At 44.9% G+C, this 19,485-nt stretch overlaps 1 protein-coding gene, 1 long non-coding RNA gene and 1 other non-coding gene across 3 annotated transcripts; 1 reads left to right on the top strand and 2 right to left on the bottom strand.

Annotated features, from left to right (window-relative positions):
* Nucleotides 1–55: 55 nt before the first annotated feature.
* On the bottom strand, nt 56–16,153 carry kpnb1 (karyopherin (importin) beta 1). The gene is made up of 22 exons (XM_077557358.1): nt 15,874–16,153; nt 15,182–15,240; nt 10,177–10,359; nt 9,428–9,628; nt 8,046–8,198; nt 7,915–7,974; nt 7,753–7,842; nt 7,525–7,635; nt 7,215–7,316; nt 6,911–7,135; nt 6,601–6,792; nt 6,382–6,512; nt 4,602–4,749; nt 4,280–4,351; nt 4,070–4,214; nt 3,918–4,000; nt 3,278–3,385; nt 3,055–3,198; nt 2,557–2,662; nt 2,103–2,217; nt 1,846–2,007; nt 56–1,036 (listed from the first exon to the last, which is right to left on the bottom strand). Coding segments are annotated over exons 1-22 (2,631 nt in total). The 5' UTR covers nt 15,914–16,153; the 3' UTR covers nt 56–1,035.
* LOC144047473 (small nucleolar RNA SNORA79) lies at nt 2,389–2,531 on the bottom strand. Its single transcript, XR_013293043.1, has one exon. It is a non-coding gene; the product is annotated as a small nucleolar RNA SNORA79 (small nucleolar RNA).
* Nucleotides 16,154–16,341: 188 nt separating the features above from the next.
* LOC144043617 (uncharacterized) lies at nt 16,342–17,445 on the top strand. The gene is made up of 2 exons (XR_013291131.1): nt 16,342–16,627; nt 16,904–17,445. It is a non-coding gene; the product is annotated as an uncharacterized LOC144043617 (long non-coding RNA).
* Nucleotides 17,446–19,485: the final 2,040 nt, after the last annotated feature.

Below are 19,485 nucleotides of genomic sequence, written 5' to 3'. Positions count from 1 at the left end.
CGCCGGCCTTGTGAATTTGGACACACAGCTAGTGTGTGAAGGAAGGCGCCCAAACTTTGGTACAATATAGACTTTTATTAGTTCACTCAATAAGAAATGAAAGTCAATGACAACTCAAGTTGAACATGTCAACAGAGAAAGTTTGTTCTCCCAACAGCTGCCACAGCTCACCAAAATAAAAGCCCCAGAAGGAAGCTCAGCTGGGTGTTAGGACCGGAAGTGGGCGGGTCCAAACGCACGCCAACACAACCTCCTGTTGGCGAGCAGCGGCCCCCCAAAAAAGTCAATGTTCTTTGCCGCATATAAAACAGCCCAAAAAGACAGCGTGAAAAAGGGTCAAAGTTCAGAGTCCGAAGTGAGTCCAAGGTGTTCAAAGCAAAGTGAAAGACACGTGCAAGGGGAATGTTTCAGATGGTTTTGTTTTTTTGTTCTTTTTCTGTCAGAATGGAAAAATAGAAGCTTTAACAAATGTCTTCAATTCTCAAGCAAAATTGTTTCAAGTGACCCAAAATCCAAACAAGTGCAGCCGTTTTCTTTGGCACTCACCCCTCAAGTGCTTTTATTGTGAAAATACTTGGTGCCGAGTCCGTTATGGGTCTACGGATGGAGGGGTGGGGTGTAGTCTGAGGGGCTCTGTTGTCTGTCCGTGGCGCTCTTGTGCTCAATCGCCAAAGCAACAAAAAGTTTGATTTTAGGCCCTCCCCCGTTGGCAGGGTCGTCACGGCAATGCAACTGGGAGGCGGGGCATGACGTGGGCGGGGCTTTTATTTAAGGGAGAAGTCGGAGTTGTCCACAGGCTGTCAAAGGGTGGGTGGGGGGCAAGAGGAGGAGGAAAGGAGGGGCCCGGCAGACCGCAAGGTGGTGATGTCATCATCTCTCATACACAGACACTCGTCGTCGTCGTCATCGTCATCATCATCATCTCACGTCAATCAAGTTGAGGCGTCGCCAGGCAGACGACGTCATCCATTTTGTCCTCAACGTCCATTCAGACGTCCAATGCACACGTGCCGCTAACCCATCACGCCAAACGCATCTAACACACACAAACAAACATTTAGTGAACAAGTACGAGGAACTGCAACTAACAATTTTAATGTGTCCATTTTGATTCCGATTGGGGACTTCAATTTCTATCGCTTTGTCCAAAAAGAGGCCATTATTTCAAATTGACAGAGCAGAAATTTGTCTTATGGTTCGGCCCATCAGAAAATGGGCACAAAAAAATAGATTTCAGTGTACTACTGCAAGTGTATGAAATCACAATCAGATCTCAAAATTCTAAACTAAAACTCAGCACTATTTTGTTGATCGATGTACTTTTTACTCTTCACGATAACGAGGTTCCAGACAGCCCTAAGTGACAAGACTCTTGTATCTCCCAGTCACTTGTTTTGGTGTCGACGTCTACATTCCATCATGGTAGCGTCGCAATTAGCATGGCTTCTCGGTCTTTCTCCCCATCGGTTTGTGATAGCTATACGAGTGCGAAGTGTAACTACTTATTTGCTGCCATGGAGAAAACGATGAGTGATATGTGCTGTGCTGACACCGGACACAAGTCAACTTGTGGCTCCGCATCGCGTTTAGCCACGTCAGCTAGCCAGCCCAAGCTTGCAGGGAGCTGGGTTAGTGCAAAATAGTGGAAAGCAGGGAGGTTTTTCTCCCCCCCCCCTCACCCTCCATTTATGAGCTGTGTATGGCCAGTACAACACCATGTTAGTACTGTTGCACACTGGACTTTATTTTATTTTTTAAACTATGAGGTACAATCAGTGTTAAGGTCATAATGAGTTGACATTACGAGTGATTTCTGTAACAAAATGACGATGAACTTTTACTGACCAGGCCTGGCTCTTGAGCTTGCGTAGCTCCTTGGTGGCCCAAGTGGCCAACATTTTGGTCCGGCTGGTTTTGGAGCGCCGTCCTTCCGTCAGTAGGTCGTTGATGAGCGGCCGAGTTTCCACCAGCTTCATCACATCTTTGCCAAATGCCGTGCAAAGGTCGCTGACGCACACACACATTTGGGCCACATTTTCTCAAAGTTGCCGAGCAAGCGAGTAGAAGAAGAGGAGGCGCGCGTGTGCTTGTGTACATCTTACCCGATGAGTCCGGCAGAGTTGGCCACGACCACGTCAGAGTGGTCGTCATCCTCGGCGATGTGATGGATGAAGGACAGGATGAACTCCACGCGAGGCTGCACCAGCATCACGTCCGCTGGTGCCACAACAAGATCATTTTCACTCAATATATGCAATCTTGAAATAGCGGACCTCGTCAGGGAACGAGAAACTGATTTAGATTTTTTTGTTCCCTCCTCCCTCATCACTACCAAAGGCATTTTGATATAATATAGTTGTATAATCCCCTCCCCAAGCAAAATGACAGTTTTGTCGGGTCTCGCAAAACCAGCAAGCCGTGTGTGCTTTGGCGCCAGGCCGGCAGCTTTCTGGGTGAAAAAGACCCAAACTTCTCTGTGATGTCATTAAAGCTTCCTGTTGGACTGCAGACAGAAAGCGGAACGGACATCACGCGTGGGATGGGCGGAGCACTTACGGTGGACGTTCTCCTGGTCGCCCTTGAGCCCCTGAATGATGCCGGTGTACGCCTCCAGACAGCCCTCGCGTAGCCCGTTCAGGTAGTCCACCATGTCGTAGTCAGTCTGACACACGCACACACAGTTTTCATTAACCCTTCATGTCAAACACGTTGCAATGCTCTGCCGAAGGGCATCACCGAGATGGATTGTTCCCGTATTTGACAGAATCAAATTATAACAACGACTAAGAAATATACAAGAACTTCTTTTTTTTTGTATTGCTTCAAGATTTACAGATTACAACCAGAACATTAGACTGGATTCATATTTTGCCTTTTTGTATTTGTTTTACAACAGAGAAATTAAAAATAAATAAATACAAAGCAGCAAAAAAAAAAAAACATTAAGATACAATCTGTGGATTGAAGCTGTAAAAGCACCCTTTTAAGGTTCCATCGCATTTCTTTGCGCGCCCCGCATCACGGAGCAGCGCTGGAACGCGACGGGCAACTCACCTTATCCACTTGAGCCTGCGAGGCCTGCTGCAGCGTGTCCAGTACGATCTCCAGGTACTTCTTGAACTCTCCTCCGATGGCCATGGCGATGTCGCCGAACACCGACAGAATTTGCGGCTTCACCGACCGATGGACATTCTCGTTCTGCATGTGCGCAAACACATCAAGACAAGGTGGGGCGAGGGGAGAGGATGCGGGGAATTGTCGGGGCTTCGCCACTCACCCCCAGATTTTCCAGGAGGAGCTGCATGATCTCGTCGCAGTAGATGAGGATGTTGGATGACAGTGCTCGGCACAGGTCGCTCACCAACCCCACGGTGGCCAGGCACACCTTCAACAAAACATTCCTCAATCCAAAGTGCATCTGGCAAAGCTCGCTCTCAATACATGGATTGGTAGCGAGAAGACAATTTGATCCGTTGACGTTATAATACAATTTCTTCACAGACAACTAATGAGTTCAAACACAAAAGCTGACTAGCAGCATTTTGACAGAAATGGAGCCACACCTACCAGCATCCTGCCTATCACACATGGTTCAAACTATTTTGACCTAATGGTCACTTTTAGTCAGTAGTGTTGCGAAAAAAACAACAACTTTTTTCCAAACTTAAACATCTGACCAAATTAATATCCCAGCAAAACATTGTCTTTGCTGGATAATAAAATATATTGTAAGAACATTTCTGTACTTGACATTAAATCTTGACATTTTGTTTAGCGTTTTAAAATGTTACTTAGGCTATGTAAATTCAAAAATCGGAAGATTTTGGACAATAGACGGCTCACAAAAGGTTGACACGTTTGTGGTACAGTTGCAGCACACCCAAATGCCCTCATTCATTCAAACAAAGCAATCGTACCTGATACTCCGCGTAATTCTTCAGGCCAATGGTGAGAAAAGGCTTGAAGGCTTCCATATACTTCTGGAATTCTGGTCCTAGAACTGGAAGACCAAATGACTAATTAATCTAAAGTCAGAAGAAACAAGTCGCCTTGCGCTGACCGGCATTACCTTCAACAAGGGTGGAGACGGCCATGAGCGCCTCCTGCTGCATGCCTCCGGAACCGGCCGTGCTCTGAAACATCCGGAGCAGTGAGGCCATCACCACGTCCGAGATCTGTAGCGCGTCCTGATGTTGCACCTTTCGCAAAACATTCTGGAAAATAGGCACGCCAAAGCGTTAGGTGGCGGCGGCGGGTGCGAAGACGAACAATTGCTCACCTGGAGTGTGGCACACAGCAGTGACTGGAGGTCATTGAACTGGAGTCTGTCTGAGGTGCTCTGGATGTGAGACTGTGGACCCAGGAAGTTGCATCAGCATCATCATCATCATCATCATCATCATCATCATCATCATCATCATCATGCAGGACTTAATTTGATGTCAGTCTAATTAGAATCGCGTATTCACCAAGAACATTGAACAGTACTTATTGTTGTTGCACTTTCAAACACCTTACACAATTTTTTGGTGTGAAATTAAAAGTCCATACTTGCATAGGAATCCAAATAGCTCACTAAAAATGCAAAAAGGAATTCTTACCTCCATCTGTAAGACCTGCTGCAGCCTCTCCATGATGACCAAGGTGGTCTTCTGCACGGCAGGGTAACAGTCCTTGGCGCTGTTCTTCACAATCTCCATCAATGCCTCGTAGGCGGCGGAGCGCAGGTTGTTCTGATGGCCGTCAGGTCTGCGCAACGAGCAACAGCAACATGACGCCATTTGACTAAACAAAGCGAGACTAATGCGATCCGCCGAAACCAGGGCTTCTTAAGCTTTCTCAAGCCAGAAAACCTTTATAAGAGCTAGAAATGTCCAATGTATGCAGTGATGTCCCATTTATGTGACCTCAAAATCATTACCGCTTTTAATTGGCCCAAAGCTAAGGTAGGGAGGAAGAGTTACATCATTTCTTTTAACGGTGGTGCATATGTCCAATTAAAGATGATTCGATACTAGCGGTGCAACGGATCATCATTGATCGTGGTCGGTTCGGATCAGGTTCAGGTCACGGACGATCCATGGATTGGTTGGTGGGACAAAAACCACAACAAAGTGCGCATTCACAGTGGATACCACATTCAGACGTGGCAAGGAAGCTGAAACACTCAATTTCAATTTCATTGTTCAAAATAAAGTTTGCCAAATAATACATCGACGGCAATGCAAATAGCCTTAGTAGACTTTTACTTTAAAGCTGGCCGACGTCGTGGCGTGATGGCTAACTTGACTTTCTTTTTAGGCATTCGGGATTTTTTTTAGATCATAGATTGACATTAAAGTTGCGATTATCAACAAAACTCTATCCCGAACTTATATCCAAACGCTAATTTAGGACGCTAAGAAACCGCTAATTAATTATGCCATCATTGTATGATATGGCAGAAGTCTCCAACGTACGTGGCTAGCAGCTAGCTGTCATGTTAGCATTACCAACGGGTGCCTGGCTAGTAGCAGTAAATGTTTGACAGCTGGTACCTGGCTTACTTTAATTATTTTTCAATATTGTGGATGAAGGCTACTTTGCAATTCACTCTCCATGTTTAAAGGAAGGGAATGTGCCTCAAATTGTACTACTGAGGTATTTTCATTATATATATAAAAAAAAGATTAATAGAACAGTCTTCATTTATTTTATAAAATACTTTTGTTATTTAAAAAAGAAAAACATTCAACTCAAAATGTCAAACATAGCCGTTTAGATTTTAGGAACACAAATAAAATAAAAATGTTTCTGCCTCATATTGCACTTAAAAGTTATGTTCCTAAATCCTAAACAGCTCTATTAGACATTTTGAATTGATTTTTTAAAATGTATTTAATGAGGGAAATCATTTTACTAAGTACTATTTATCTTCTTTTTTGTGAGTGGCTGATCTGAAAAACGATCCGATCCGTGACTCAAACCCGTCGCACCGCTATTCCGATACGTATTCGCCATACATGGGGTGTGATATGATTCAAGGGGGGGTGTATTCAGTGGGATTCAGATTTGATTCAATATGGTACGTCTTGGTTGGCAAAGGTATGACACGATGTTGTGTCATCTGAAGTAATGACGTTATCAGTAAGTTACGTCAGAAGATCTCCAATAAAAGACATTTCAATACGCATCTCGATTATAAAGTGAAAGGATTTGATCCCCTTCAAAAAACTTCCAAACTGATTTTCTGATTCAAATGTTTTTTGTTACAGCCCTAGTTAGTTTGCTTGGTGCATCCATCGGTCCCCAAACGCAGAAATGATCTTTTCTACATGATACATACTAATTTTGAGCAAATGGCTGCAGTTTGAGAAGCAGTGCAGTGGGCCCAAGCCTGACCTGTCTGTCGTCTCCAGCAGCTTCTGGACGATGAGCTCAAAAGAGGACGACAGGCAGTACGTGCTGGGCTCCTCCTGATCCTCGGCCGCCTCCGTGGCCTCGTACGCTGCCTCCGCCAGAGACGAGAAGGCCTGAGGGTATGAGTGCAGGCCACGTGTCAGCTTCTCAACACAGCACGCCACAACAGCCCATCGGCTGGCCGCGCGCCCGCCCGCTTACCCAGCACACGTTGTTGGCGACCCGCGGCTCGGCGCCCAGGCCCTCGATCAGGCACTGCAGCAGCGGCGTCAGGTAGACTTCATTGATGACTGCCTCGGGCAGAAGCTCGCAGATGCGACCCACCGTCCACGCAGTGGTGTCCCTCACCACCACGCCGGGGTCCTTCATCAGCTCAATCAACATCGGCATCGCCTGAGCGAAACAAAATCATACTCTCACAGCCAGAGCCAGCACGACCCGCCCGCCAACCTCTATTTCTCGACAGTTCATCGTGGCTCAATAAAGGTTGGCATGCGGCTCTTTGACCCACCTGGATGACGAGTGGTTTGAGCTGGTTGGGCTCGGGTCCTTCCAGGATGGAGCCAAAGGCCATGACGGAGGCGTCGCGATAGCGCCAGTCGGGGTGTTTGATGTGCTCTTTGATGAAGGGCAGGATGTGTGGCACCACGTCATCCTCACAGCATGTGGACAGCAGCATCAGGCAAACGCTCGCCGCCTTGCACGGGTTCCAGTCGTCGTCGTCGTCATTCTCATCCTGAACGCCGCCGACAAACGTCAAGAGAGCGAGCCAGGTGGAAGGAGAAAGAAAGTAAAAACCAAAGGCCCAACATTACCTGTTTGATGAGGGTCTGCGTCAGGATGGGGACCAGGTACTGCAGCGCCCCCTTGGCGTAGAACTTACTGGTGTGTTCTGGAGGGCGACCCTGCTCCGATGCCTGGTGAACAAAACCCAATGACAACAGGGCAGCCCGCATTCAGTCATTCACTCAATACCTACTTTCTGATCACTAAAAAGGGATTTTAATGTAGTGGACTACATAGTTGACTGAACACAAAACAATTCAATATTATGTAGTGGTCAAATGAACGAACATAGGGTCGGTCCATTGATTATTAAAGCATTGTCAGGACATGCTCACAAACCTCAGACGCCTCAATAGCAAGGTCCATTTCCTCGTCACACACGTTGGACCAGAATTCTATGCCCTGCAGCGCCACCTCGTCGATCTCGCTCTTCATCGCCTCAATGGTGATCTGGGAAGACACACAGATCGAAGTTTGTTCACCGCATGCTTGGCCCACCAAGTTGCATGTATGTACCATTATGGACCACTGACATTGGTCACTAATTTGGCTTGCGGCAATTCTTACCGCAAACAGGGCTGGGCCCATGTAGGCCTCCATGTACTGATAGTACAAAGACATAATCTTGACCAAGTTCTGAAGGGCCGCCACCCGCACCTAAAGAGACGGATCACATTATCAGCTGCGTGTGGCTCGACGTGAAGTTTCAGTGGTCCCGAAGTTACTCACTCGTGTGTCCGGACACTGCGTGGCCTCACACACCACCTGCATGATGACATGTCTCTCCGTCTGCGTGACACACGGCCGAAGATGAGCAACTGAGCGGGCAACTTAGCGGTGGCAACTTAGTGGCAGCGCACCTCCTTGTCAAAGTTGGCTTTGGTGAACTCCAGGGAGTTGAGGAGCGCGTTGGTGGCGGCCAGTTTCACGTTGTTGCTGGGCTCTTCCTTCCTCATGCCTTGGATAATGGCCGTCAGGATCTGGTTGGCGTTTTCTTGAAGCTGCTCAGGATCCTGCGGACAAAAAAAAAAAAAAAAAAAGCCAGCGTCACACAAAGGCTCCAGTAAAAGTACTCATTCAACTCCTACTGAAAACTTTTTTTTTTTTACTCAGCTCAACTCCATTTGCAACAAGGTGCTGTAAACAAATACAACTCCAATATGAAACAAATTGACAATTTAGAATGAAAATGAAGTATCAACAATAAATCAATAAATAAAAATAGGACCACAGATGTCGACATTAATGGCCACCACGTGACTGTCAGGCCAACTTAGGTTACAATGGTGGCCCAAATGAGCCACCACTGTAAACTTCTACCGCTGTTAATCCATTTTACTGCTATTCAAGTTTTTTTCTAGCCTGGAAAGCAGACTCATCGCTGTAACCAGCGGATTGAGTCTGGTCACTGTCGGCATCAAGCGCATTTCTGCGGAGGGGAAAACCTTACCAGAGAGTGAAAAGATCAAATAAGCAAAGAGCAGACGTGACGTCATAAATGAGTGACACATATAGAAGAGTAGTAAACACACAGATGTACATATGAAATATATAATATGGTATGCAAGTCCGTGAGTAAACAGTAGCGGTAGGCGGATACAGAGTAAATTCAACATGGCTACTCAAAGAGAGACAATAGTGAACGACTTATCTCGCTGTATCATTACAAAATAAAAGCATTTGAGTTTTGAATTAAAACATTACAGTGACAAGCTAGGCAAACACATCTTCATAATTTTAACATGTTCGAAAATTTCTCTACGACAAGAAAAAAGATTTGAGAGGATAAAGAGTGCTTGAGAGCGTGTGGTAAGAGGCTTTGCAATGTTTTGCAACACTGAAGAAAGCCTGTCAAAAAACGAAACACTCGCTACATGCGCGCAAACTTGCAAGCCTGCAGCACTCAGTGAGATACAGGCTTCAGCACAATAAAAACTTCTGCAAGTCTCTGGCCAACATTTTTCAGACTGGATTCGGGTTTGAATTTCCTGCCCCTGTCTGAGGATGTGACGGCATATGCGCATTGTGTATGTGAAGAAGGCTGTTCATTTCATGGCCACAAGTGGCACTAGTCATTTAAAATTTAATGTTCTGTGTTCAGCAGCTTTAATGCTGAATGAAGCAGCAAAGTGTAATGCTCTTATTCTGTTTCAAATGTAGGGATTCTAAGTCAAAAGAAACAAAGAGCCAAGTGGTGATACTTGTATTTGCTGATGGCTGATGGTTGCAGGCGACCACTCACAATGTCCTGGCAGATGTAGCCGATGGCCTCTAGGGTGGACTCCTTCATATGCTCTGTGCTGGACGGGCCCGTCACGTTTGTCACCAGCTGCGGGATGAGTTCGGGCCATTGGTGCACCGGGATCTCAGCGCAGGCGATGCCAGCCACGCACTGCGACGCCGAACTGGGCCGGTACGTCTCGGTGCCCAACGTCTGCAGAACCTGAGAGGCGCGGACAAGGGAAGACATTTGAGGTGTATGGCCTTCAAAGGTGAATGCTTATTCTTTGTGTTGAGGACATTTGGGTTGTTGAGTGACCCCCAAAAGTGGGGAAGAGGGTCACCACCCTCCTGCGCTTCCCCCATGCCGTTTCACGGTTGGACCATTTGGCTGTATAAACCCATCTTGATCTCATCCATTTACATTTAAATTAGAACCATCTTTAGTTGCCAATTATTTTGAAGACACAGCCGGAATTTGTGTAAGATTAGGTAGCCACTCTAGTGCTATATAGCACACAAGCCACTAGAACAAAATAGACATTGAGGACCTCAACTCAGAACTAGAGAGCGTATTCAGTATTACCGCATTACTGGGTCACAAAGTAGGGTGGCCCAGGTGTGCAGTAACACTGACGCGTCTACTCTTTAGGGAGCATCAAAGGCCTTGAAAGCTCTACTTGGATCAAAGACTAAAAACTGTGCCAGTTACTTGTCTTCGGGTATTCTCTCAATTTTCCTGGCATAAGCCCACCCTCCCCGACAACTTACATAGTTTTTGATCTGGCAGCGAGCGTTTGCGTCCACGGCCAGCCATCTTTGCTGGTACTGAGCTTTGACGTCCGGGTCTTTGGAGGTCAGAGAGTTCTTCACCTGCAGGCCTGCTGCCACACGCGCCACCTGCGTGTTGCCTGGGTTGGCCAACACTTTGGACAACTCCACCAAGAAGGTTGGCTGACGAAACAAAGTCAAAAGTTATCTACTTCAGCTGTCATTGATCATTAAGGCTGCTTCTGGAAACACGCATGAAACGACAGCTGCAACATGCGATGGATGCATTGTGGCTTCATGACAATCATTAAATTACAAACTACTACCATCATTTGATAAACACTGCGCGGATTCCGATGTTAACTTTTTGTCATTTGCCGAGTACACTAAACAATAAATGGTAAAAGGACTGCTTTTTATATTTTGCTTTATCAACACCATATAGTCCCCAAAAGCGCTTTACAAAGCCTCACATTCACCCAATCTATGCCAGGTCTACTGGGAGCATCTCGGGGTTCAGTGTCTTGCTCAAGGACACTTCAACATGGTCACAAGGGCTGAAGCTCGAACCACTGAGCCATGCCGCACCATGTACACTGTACATAGTGTATATTTGTAGTTTAGCCATCATACTATAGTTTTGATGTGTGATAACTAGGGCCAGGTGATAAATCAATATCAATATGTATTGTGATAGACACATGACCAATATCGATAGAAAATACATTCAATACAAGGTTAGATTGAAAGGGGAATTTTTTTATTTTTTATTTTTTTTAAATCAGGAAGTCTCGCCACCCTCCCAAAAAAAATGCAAGGCAATCTGTGAGATGCAGACAGAGGCTAGTGTATTGCCTAAGATTCGTGCCACAATTACAAGCAAGCAAGCGCACGTTTTGAGTACAAAAGCATGTTTAGAGCGCACAAGAAGGGTTCTTGTGCGCCTTGTCCACAACTACTAAAACTCAACTCAAAACAATCATAGCCTTGCGCCCATTCATTCCTTCACGTTGAACATTATTTGTCAAATGTAATTTATTTATTTATTTATTTTTTTTTAAACAACTGCAACATCTGGAAATTCACCTAACGCGGGTGAGCGCGGATGGCAACACCCGCAGCGAGGGATGGAACAATGTACTGCGTGTGCCTGTGCGTTGTGGCCTTTTGGGGGTAATGTGGTGCAATTCATGCATGGTGTACACACAATGAGAATAGAATAAAGTTAAAAAGTTGCAATTGAATTCTATTAAAGTCATTTTCACACATTGGGAAGAATTTGTGCCTTTTAGTAGTGCTATCTTACATGTGGTTATATATGCGTTTCCGCCGCCTGTGTGTGAATATTCATTATTTGAAGGAATATTACTCCTGAAGTCGATGCTATTTGTCCGCATTTGAATGACATCCTCAAGCATTATCATTCAAATGAAGGCGACTGTTTATTCACCGGTTATGTCATAGCGATCACGTGACTGGATGATGGCGCTGCCCAGGGTATGTCATTATTTTCGTACTTAATTGGCTTTAAAAAAAAAGAAGCAGGGAATAAAATGCCAGAGACATTTGCACTTTCATTCGTTACACACGCTACGAAATCAAATACTGTAAAATGAGTTCTCAGTAGGGATGCTCCACTTTTTTCATTACCGATTCGATACCGATACTTTGGCTTCAGTATCTGCCGTTACCGATCCATACCAACTTTAAAAAAACTAAAAACTAAAATGCTTTTAGATGTTCAATGTTTTGAACATTTATTAGAGTATGATTTTCATTCAATATTTTCAATGCATGTATTGAATATATATTGAATGAATTAAATCATTACTTAAGTGATGGTACTTTTATTTTTTACCTTCAAGCAGTGTTAATGCTTCAACTGTGCATAATGTGGCCAAGGCTCGCCTGATTCTAAGCGCTTCTGTTTACAAAATGAGTTTGATGTGGCCAAGACTCCTGCGCCACTTCTACACACTGACTGTCATGTCTGCATGTAAAGAAATATTAATAGGCTACATGCTTTTTTGCTCTTCAGTTTAAGAAACTAGACGATCAACAAATGCCACCTTTATGTACAAAATATCATTAGAACAGGCATAATTAATTACATCATTATTGTCTCGCCCGCCTCGGCAAACTCCGTTGCCGCTTCCTACACGGCCGTCTTTCCTGGATGCTGCGAGAAAGGCCCCGATCGGGAGGCAGTGGACCTTCGCAAGAGAAAAAGCAGAGGTTCCCACTTGGCCAGCGGTGAGACCAACCAGCCCACGCTCTCTCTCGCCAAGGCCCCCCGACGGCGGCGAGGCAACCAAGGATGCGGTTTTGGTGCATTTTAAATCCATCTGCATTCAGTAGCTCAAGCAGTAAACAAACATTCCCACCCTGGCGTCCTCTGGCAAATACTCACTCCCAAACATATGCTTGGAACATGCGGTCACATGACTGAGTAAACCGAGCACACAGGCTGTCAAAGACGGTACAGAGACAAAAGCATACATTTCCACAATGGCTTGGTAGCCACGTTACAACTAACTCTAAGCAATAGTTTCGCCTCACCAACGCTAAGCTAGTTCATCTCCATGGTCCACCAGCATCCACATTTGCTAACTACTCCCTTTCGTCTGTTGCTGAGAAGGCGAGAGAGGCAACGAGCGTCCATGTTTGCAAAGTCCCCTTCATTCAGTGAGAGGCCAACAACTAGATGTTAAAACAGCTAATTATTACTGTTGCTATGACGGTGTTTTACAGACAGATTACTTCCGGGTTACACGGCATACGTCAGCACCGCCCTTGCGCATTTCCCACGTAAAGGGAGATAGGAGATCACATTCAAATGTTCCACTGTGACAATATGAAATGACACATGACGCGAATGGTAAAATTATGAATCAATGTTCGTTTACAACGACCAATCCACTACTTAATTAAGAGTATCCACCGATTCGTGCACAGCGGCAGCACCTCACTTCACCACAACAAAGGACTAGTTAGCTAGCTGTTCTTCATGACTTGCTGGCATTTTTTGCCCGCTATATTGCCACACAGCAGCTTCTTATGTTGTCAATAACCACTCCAGTGACTCATCCCCATGATCCTTCGACGACTTTGCTACAAAAGAGTAACAGGTGTTAAACCAGCAAAGCCCGTGATGCTCTTTGATTCACAGTGAGTAGCGAGAATAATATATATCTAGTAAACATCTAAACCACAACGGATTCTGAAGATTAGCATCGTTATCGGGTTTCTGCAGAGCTTGCTGATGAGCTGATTATATGAATATATATATATATATATATATATATATATATATATATATATATATATATATATATGAATTACATCTAAACCCTGCAGAGCTCTGCAGGTTTCCGTGCATATAACACAGTAGCCTTTTAGCACTCGCTGCTGGCAAAATCAAAGCGTAAGCTTCTGTCAACTCATCTCTAAAGACTCGGTTTTCAGAGTCAATTTTTCTCATTTTAGACAGCGACATAGTTCACCCACTTTCCCATAGTAAAGCCTGTCCCACGTAAATAAGAGCATGCTGCCGGTCAAAGGACCCCGGTTCAATCATAGCTGTCCTCGCGCGCGCCTATTCAGAAATGGCTTTCGTTACGAATGAACGTATTATCGTACTTTAAAACAAAAAATGCTTGGAGGTTCGGATAAAATGGTCTCGGGGTCCGGACCGCCAGTTGGGGATGCCTGGTCTAAAGAAAGTGAAACATTCACATGTACTATGTATAATACTCCCCCCTCAATTTGGGATCACATTTTTAAGAGAGGGGGCAGTTGCATATGAATCATGTGATTCGACGGTAATCCAATTGCGATCAGTTTCCCCACCATCGCAATTGCATTGTCTTATGTAGTTTAAAAAATATATATATATATATATATATATATATATACACATATATATACACACTTTAATATGCCACACGTATGGAGTGGCATTGTATCGGAAACAGCTGGAAGAGGCTCCAATAACTGTCAAAGAAGAGGCGAAAAGTCGCAAATGAAAGATTTCTTTCCGACAGCAAATTTGCCGGACGATTGTGTGGATTAATGGGTAAAATCGTTTCTTTTACATCCAAGCACAAAGTATGATTTCTCTGATTGGGGGGGGGGGGTCTAATCCAGGGGTCACCAACATGGCAAATGTGGGCCTGTACTTAAAATAGCTCATCAGTGATGGGACATAGAAGTGCTCCACTGAAGATGGAAACATTTGCATAGATTGCAAGAAATAAAGTGACACACATGACTACTTATGTGTCTTACCCTGCTAAATGATTGTGATATAATTATTGTAACATACGATGACTAATTGTAATAGTAAAATAAATGTATATGATATATAATAAAAGGTTATTTAAACAAGTTTGTTATTTTAGAAGCCCTGTGGATTAATTAGTAGCGGCTCTTACTTTCATAAGGTCATTGACCTCTAAACTCATGTCCTGGCTTTTTTTCTTGTAAAACGGTATTTTTATTATGCAAAACGAAAAAAATAACCCCCAAAACTAAAAGTGGAAACAAGCAGCATTTGTAAGTTCATCTCTTTTTTTTTAACCGCCTGTCTTCCATTTATCATTAGTTAATTAGCCAAAAAAGACAAACAAAAAAACTAATACCCCTGCTTGTTTGTGGTTTATACAGGGAAAAAAATATTAGCGCATATGATAATGATACAAAGACACCGGTATGTATACAATGTTTAGAACAGTGACGTCATGAGCCCACAATGCATTGCGTGACACTCGTCTTTAAACTTTCATCAGGAACGAAAAACAAAACTTGACACGCGTGTTTATTCCTAATAACATAACCATAGTCTTTTTCCATGTTGAGTAGTCACCGAGCAAGTGCTCCCACTTGTCTTAAGCGAGCCACGCCAAGTTTTGGGTGTAGCCGGGAGGTCCTAGTGCTAACACAAACGCTAATGCTAGCGGCGGGCGGGCTACGCGCACGCGCGTACCCGCCCGCGCGCCCAACTCACCAGGTTCTCTATGGCCGCCTGCTCCAGAAACTTCTGCGCCGCCTCCAGCTCATTCCGATCTGCACACAAGCAATCAATGAATCCATGAAAACGCCTCTCAAACTGTGGAAATCACTCAGATTAAACATGGCGAGGCTCCAACGTGTGCGCTAGCCTGTAAGCACTCCAGCTTGTACGAGGAGCCGGCCGGCGGCCCACTCGACGGAACTCATAGACCAAAATAAGAGCTTAAAAGAAACCACTCAGACGTCGCTTTAACGACACATAAATTGACTGACATGTCGCTCGCCTGCCAAAATGCTTGCAAAAAAAATGTTGGCGGCTGAATGCTACATGCTAACGGGCTAGCCGAGCAGCTAACGGCATGGGCAGGGGCGGAAGACACGAAGTCAAAAGAAAACACGTCCGCGCCAGAACTACATTCGACTTCTACAGAGACGCTCAACGCGTGTTCGCCGAGGCCTTACAGTGACTGAACGCCCGAAAAACGGCGAGTCGAGTGAGCCGCCGTGAGGCCGTCCGTCGCGGTTAACATGACGCTAACTAGCCAGCTGGCTAACTAACTAGCTTGCAAACAGCCCCAAACTTTCACCGGTTGACCGGAGCTGCCCGGACAACGCAGGCCCCACGGAAGCCAAGGCACGGCCTATGTGAGCCGTCCGCCAAGCCGGTCAATGCAGACTGGCACTCGCCTGGAGAGATGGTTTTCTCGAGGATTGTGATGAGCTCCATTCTGTCCGTCCGCCGGCGTCCGGAAGCCGCTCGCGCGCCAGTCGAGAGTTTGGCTTAGACTGACTCGTTCGTTCGTTCCGCTCAGTGATGAGGCGGAGTTTCCCCGGTTTTGGGCGTGAAAGGTTTGGTAAAAGCTTGCTTAAAGGTCGTGCTGCTGTTGCTGCTGCTGGAAGTGGTGAGCTGAAGCCGCCTCGCCGCCGCCGCCCGTTCTCATCGCTTGCTCGCTCGTGTTGCGTCGCGAGGGAAAGGCCGCGCGCTCCCGGCCGGCGGAAGGATATCGCACCTCTGGGCCGCGCACGCTCCCGACCGGCGGAAGGATATGGCACCGCGGCCGATGCATTCAGTGACCGTCGGACTTCGTCAATGCCGCAGGGCGGAAACCCAACCAGTGCTCTTCTTCGGAGTCTCTGGAGTCTCGGCTGGATTCAGGACGACTTGGATGTTTTATTCAACATATGTATTCATGAGGAAATTAATTAATCACGTCGGTTTTGTATCGACGTCAAAAGCGATCCAACAGCCGTAACAAGCTCCGGTGTAAGCGGAAGCACTGAACGCAACGGCGCAAACACGTGTGATCTAGTTGTCGGCGAAGGAGCGTGCTCGTGATGATTGCTGTTTTTTTAGTTGATTTACTTTTAGTTTACAAAATGACGGAGTTTGACTTTTCGTTTTGCTTGACGGGTCGAGGGAAAAGACGTGGTGACGTAATCGGTTCGTGACACAAGTGACTTTACTTTGAACAACGCGTACCGTCATCACTGTACGTCTGATGACCAAGTTGACGTCACAATTTTTTACTAGTGGGAATATTTGCAATTCTTCATATTCATAGATTGGGAAAGTTTGGGCAATGAATGTTCGAATATAACAATGTTTGCGATAGCGCAATGCAATATAGAAGAGCACTTCCCAACATGTTAGCAGCGCTCCTTGTAAATAGTTGCTCTTATTTTATTTGTGTTTTTGTGTGATGTCTGATGATTACAGAAAAACAAACAAAACAGATAAAGACAGGAGACATAATCTTGAACGTTGGCCTAAATGAGAAGTCTGGAGTGACTGGGTGAGTTATGGCCGATAGAAGCTCTTTCTCTAATGAATGAATGTTAAGAGTGTGGGGATTGGAGAGCCTTGGAGGCTGTCATCACTACATGCGAGGGTGTTACAACACATTAATTGCTTTTTATTGGCATTGCACAACTTTACTGTTTTCATCCTATAAGACGGGGGTAGGGAACCCTGATCCTCGAGAGCCACTGTCTCTCTGTTTTTGATGTCTCCCTCCTCTAACACAACTGACTCAAATGATCAGCTAATCAAGTTCTGTAGAAGCCTGATAACGATCCTGTTCATCGATTCAGATGTGTTGTTGGAGGGAGACATCGAAAACACTACAGTCTCTCTCGGACCAGGGTTTTCTACTCCTGCAATAAGACTTTCAATCTTGTCAACAGTTTTTGGCATGCGTTCCCTAACCCCAGTAAGAGTTATGTTCTTGTTTTTAGCAGATTTTTAAAAAATCATGCTTACCATTTGCATGTTGCGTGTTCTTTAACGTGTTCTGAAGTGTGTATTTGTTTAGATGAGTATTGGCATTTAGCTGCCGTCAGGCGGAAACCTTGCATCTCCAAAAATCACTTTTCAGGAAACTTGGGGAAAAAACGACTTGAGTCGTGAATATTGCATCATCATCATCAAAGAGAACAGGCCATTTTCAGCACTTTTGATTGGTCAATCGTTTGTAAAAATAAGACCCATGTGGGGACCGATTATAGTACTGATTTGTGGAAAACATACCGGTAAATTGACCACGCCTGGGCATACGAGGTTTCGGCCTGATGCCAGCTTTATGCTTTATTTTTAGCTTGTTTATTGTACGTGTGCAATTGTACTTATTAACATGAACACACAAGCAGCGCATGTCACATGTTGATGACATGTCTGTTATGCAGTCAAGTCGGATGCGACTCTGCCCCTGAAGAACACTGATGTCTGCTTAAGTTTTTTTTTTTTAACTTGTTGCTTTATTAGTTTTACAGTAGTCACTCATACATCATAGCTGCCTTGAGTTGCTCTTTTGCTTTTTTTCTAACAACTTCCCCCCCACATCTTCTCATCAACACAATGCAAGAGTTATGGACAAAGTATATATGCAAATTAAAAAAAATGCCCCTTTTCACAAGGAAAACATGTTTTGGCACAGGAGGATGAAGGTCCTGATGTTCCAGTGCATTCAAAAACATCCAGAAATACAAATTACGTCGATTCGGCACGGTTATATCTAATTAGATAAGAGCTAGAAACACTTTTGTCCAAACAGATTTCATCGCCTTACTTGATGCCGGGGAGCTTGAATGCTGACCTGCACGAGATGGAAAAAGTGGAACTTGAAAAACAAAACACGCGAGTTAACCAGCGAACATAATGGCACGACACGGTTAACTTAACGGGAAGCCAACCCTGCTAGCACATGACCATGGGGATTTTTAGATAATGGACCGAGATAATTCCTGAACTGCAAATCCCTTTGCAGTGATTTGGGAGTAGGAAATGAACACCTCCAAAATTCACATTATCAATTTGTATAGTGGAATACATTGTTGACTCTGGGGCTGAAATGATTAATCGTTTTCATATAGTGGACTATATAGTATAGAGTGATCAACTTGATGGTGCAACATGGCTAACAGGAAGGGAACCCTGCTAGCCTAGCATCCGGTTTGCTAGCATCCCGCCAGCGCTGCTAGCAAGTAAAATAAGGAACGATTTGACAGGCCACTGCTCAGCAGCCACAATTTGTCACAGTTTTGTCCGACCAACAGTCAAAGACTTGCGTAAACAATATTACATTTAAAAAAGAAGCTTATTTCAACTTTTGGTAAGCTTTTCTTTTTCGTCCATTGATCCTTCTGGCTTTTGATCGCCGATCTGTAGCATACAGTCCAAACACTAGCTGAGGATCCCGCTCGGCTAACATGCTAATGAGCTAGCAAATCTCAGATTGACTTTTGTTGACCAATTCATAGCGCGGAAAGCGACGGCTGATTTGTTGCTTACACTTTTAGCTTGCTGCTATTCAAGTTGACAATAGTGAAGTTTGCGCGGAATGGTGAGTTGCCAAAACCTAGCGGACTTTTTCAGAAAACCACGTGGATCCTGAGCCCGGCAACTGCCAGGTGAACAGCCGCTAGTTAGCCTTGTTCAGTAGGAAACAGGAAACTTTCACATTCCCTGCCAAAACACTTTGTTTTACTTTTTCCTCAACTACAGTTGCTAACATGCAAAAGCAGCACAGCCAATCTTTGTGCTAAGCTAGCTATGCTAACAAACCGTCACACTATCATTAACGGAGGACATTTCCTTAAAGGGGAACTAAACCCATTTTTTTCTCTCCCAACAATACATTGTATGTGCCAGCACCAGACAGAATACTCAGATTAATATTGTCTTTGTGGAATAAGAATTAAACAATAAGTCAACGTATTGGGGGCAGCCATGCTCGAAATCATCCGCAGACTGGAAATGACGTTGAAACTACCATAGCACGTTGCCTGCTGTATGCGAGTAGC

Source organism: Vanacampus margaritifer, chromosome 2, assembly GCF_051991255.1.
Source record: "Vanacampus margaritifer isolate UIUO_Vmar chromosome 2, RoL_Vmar_1.0, whole genome shotgun sequence".
In the NCBI taxonomy this organism is placed as follows: Eukaryota; Metazoa; Chordata; class Actinopteri; order Syngnathiformes; family Syngnathidae; genus Vanacampus; species Vanacampus margaritifer.
This window is presented reverse-complemented; position numbering and strand designations above follow the sequence as displayed.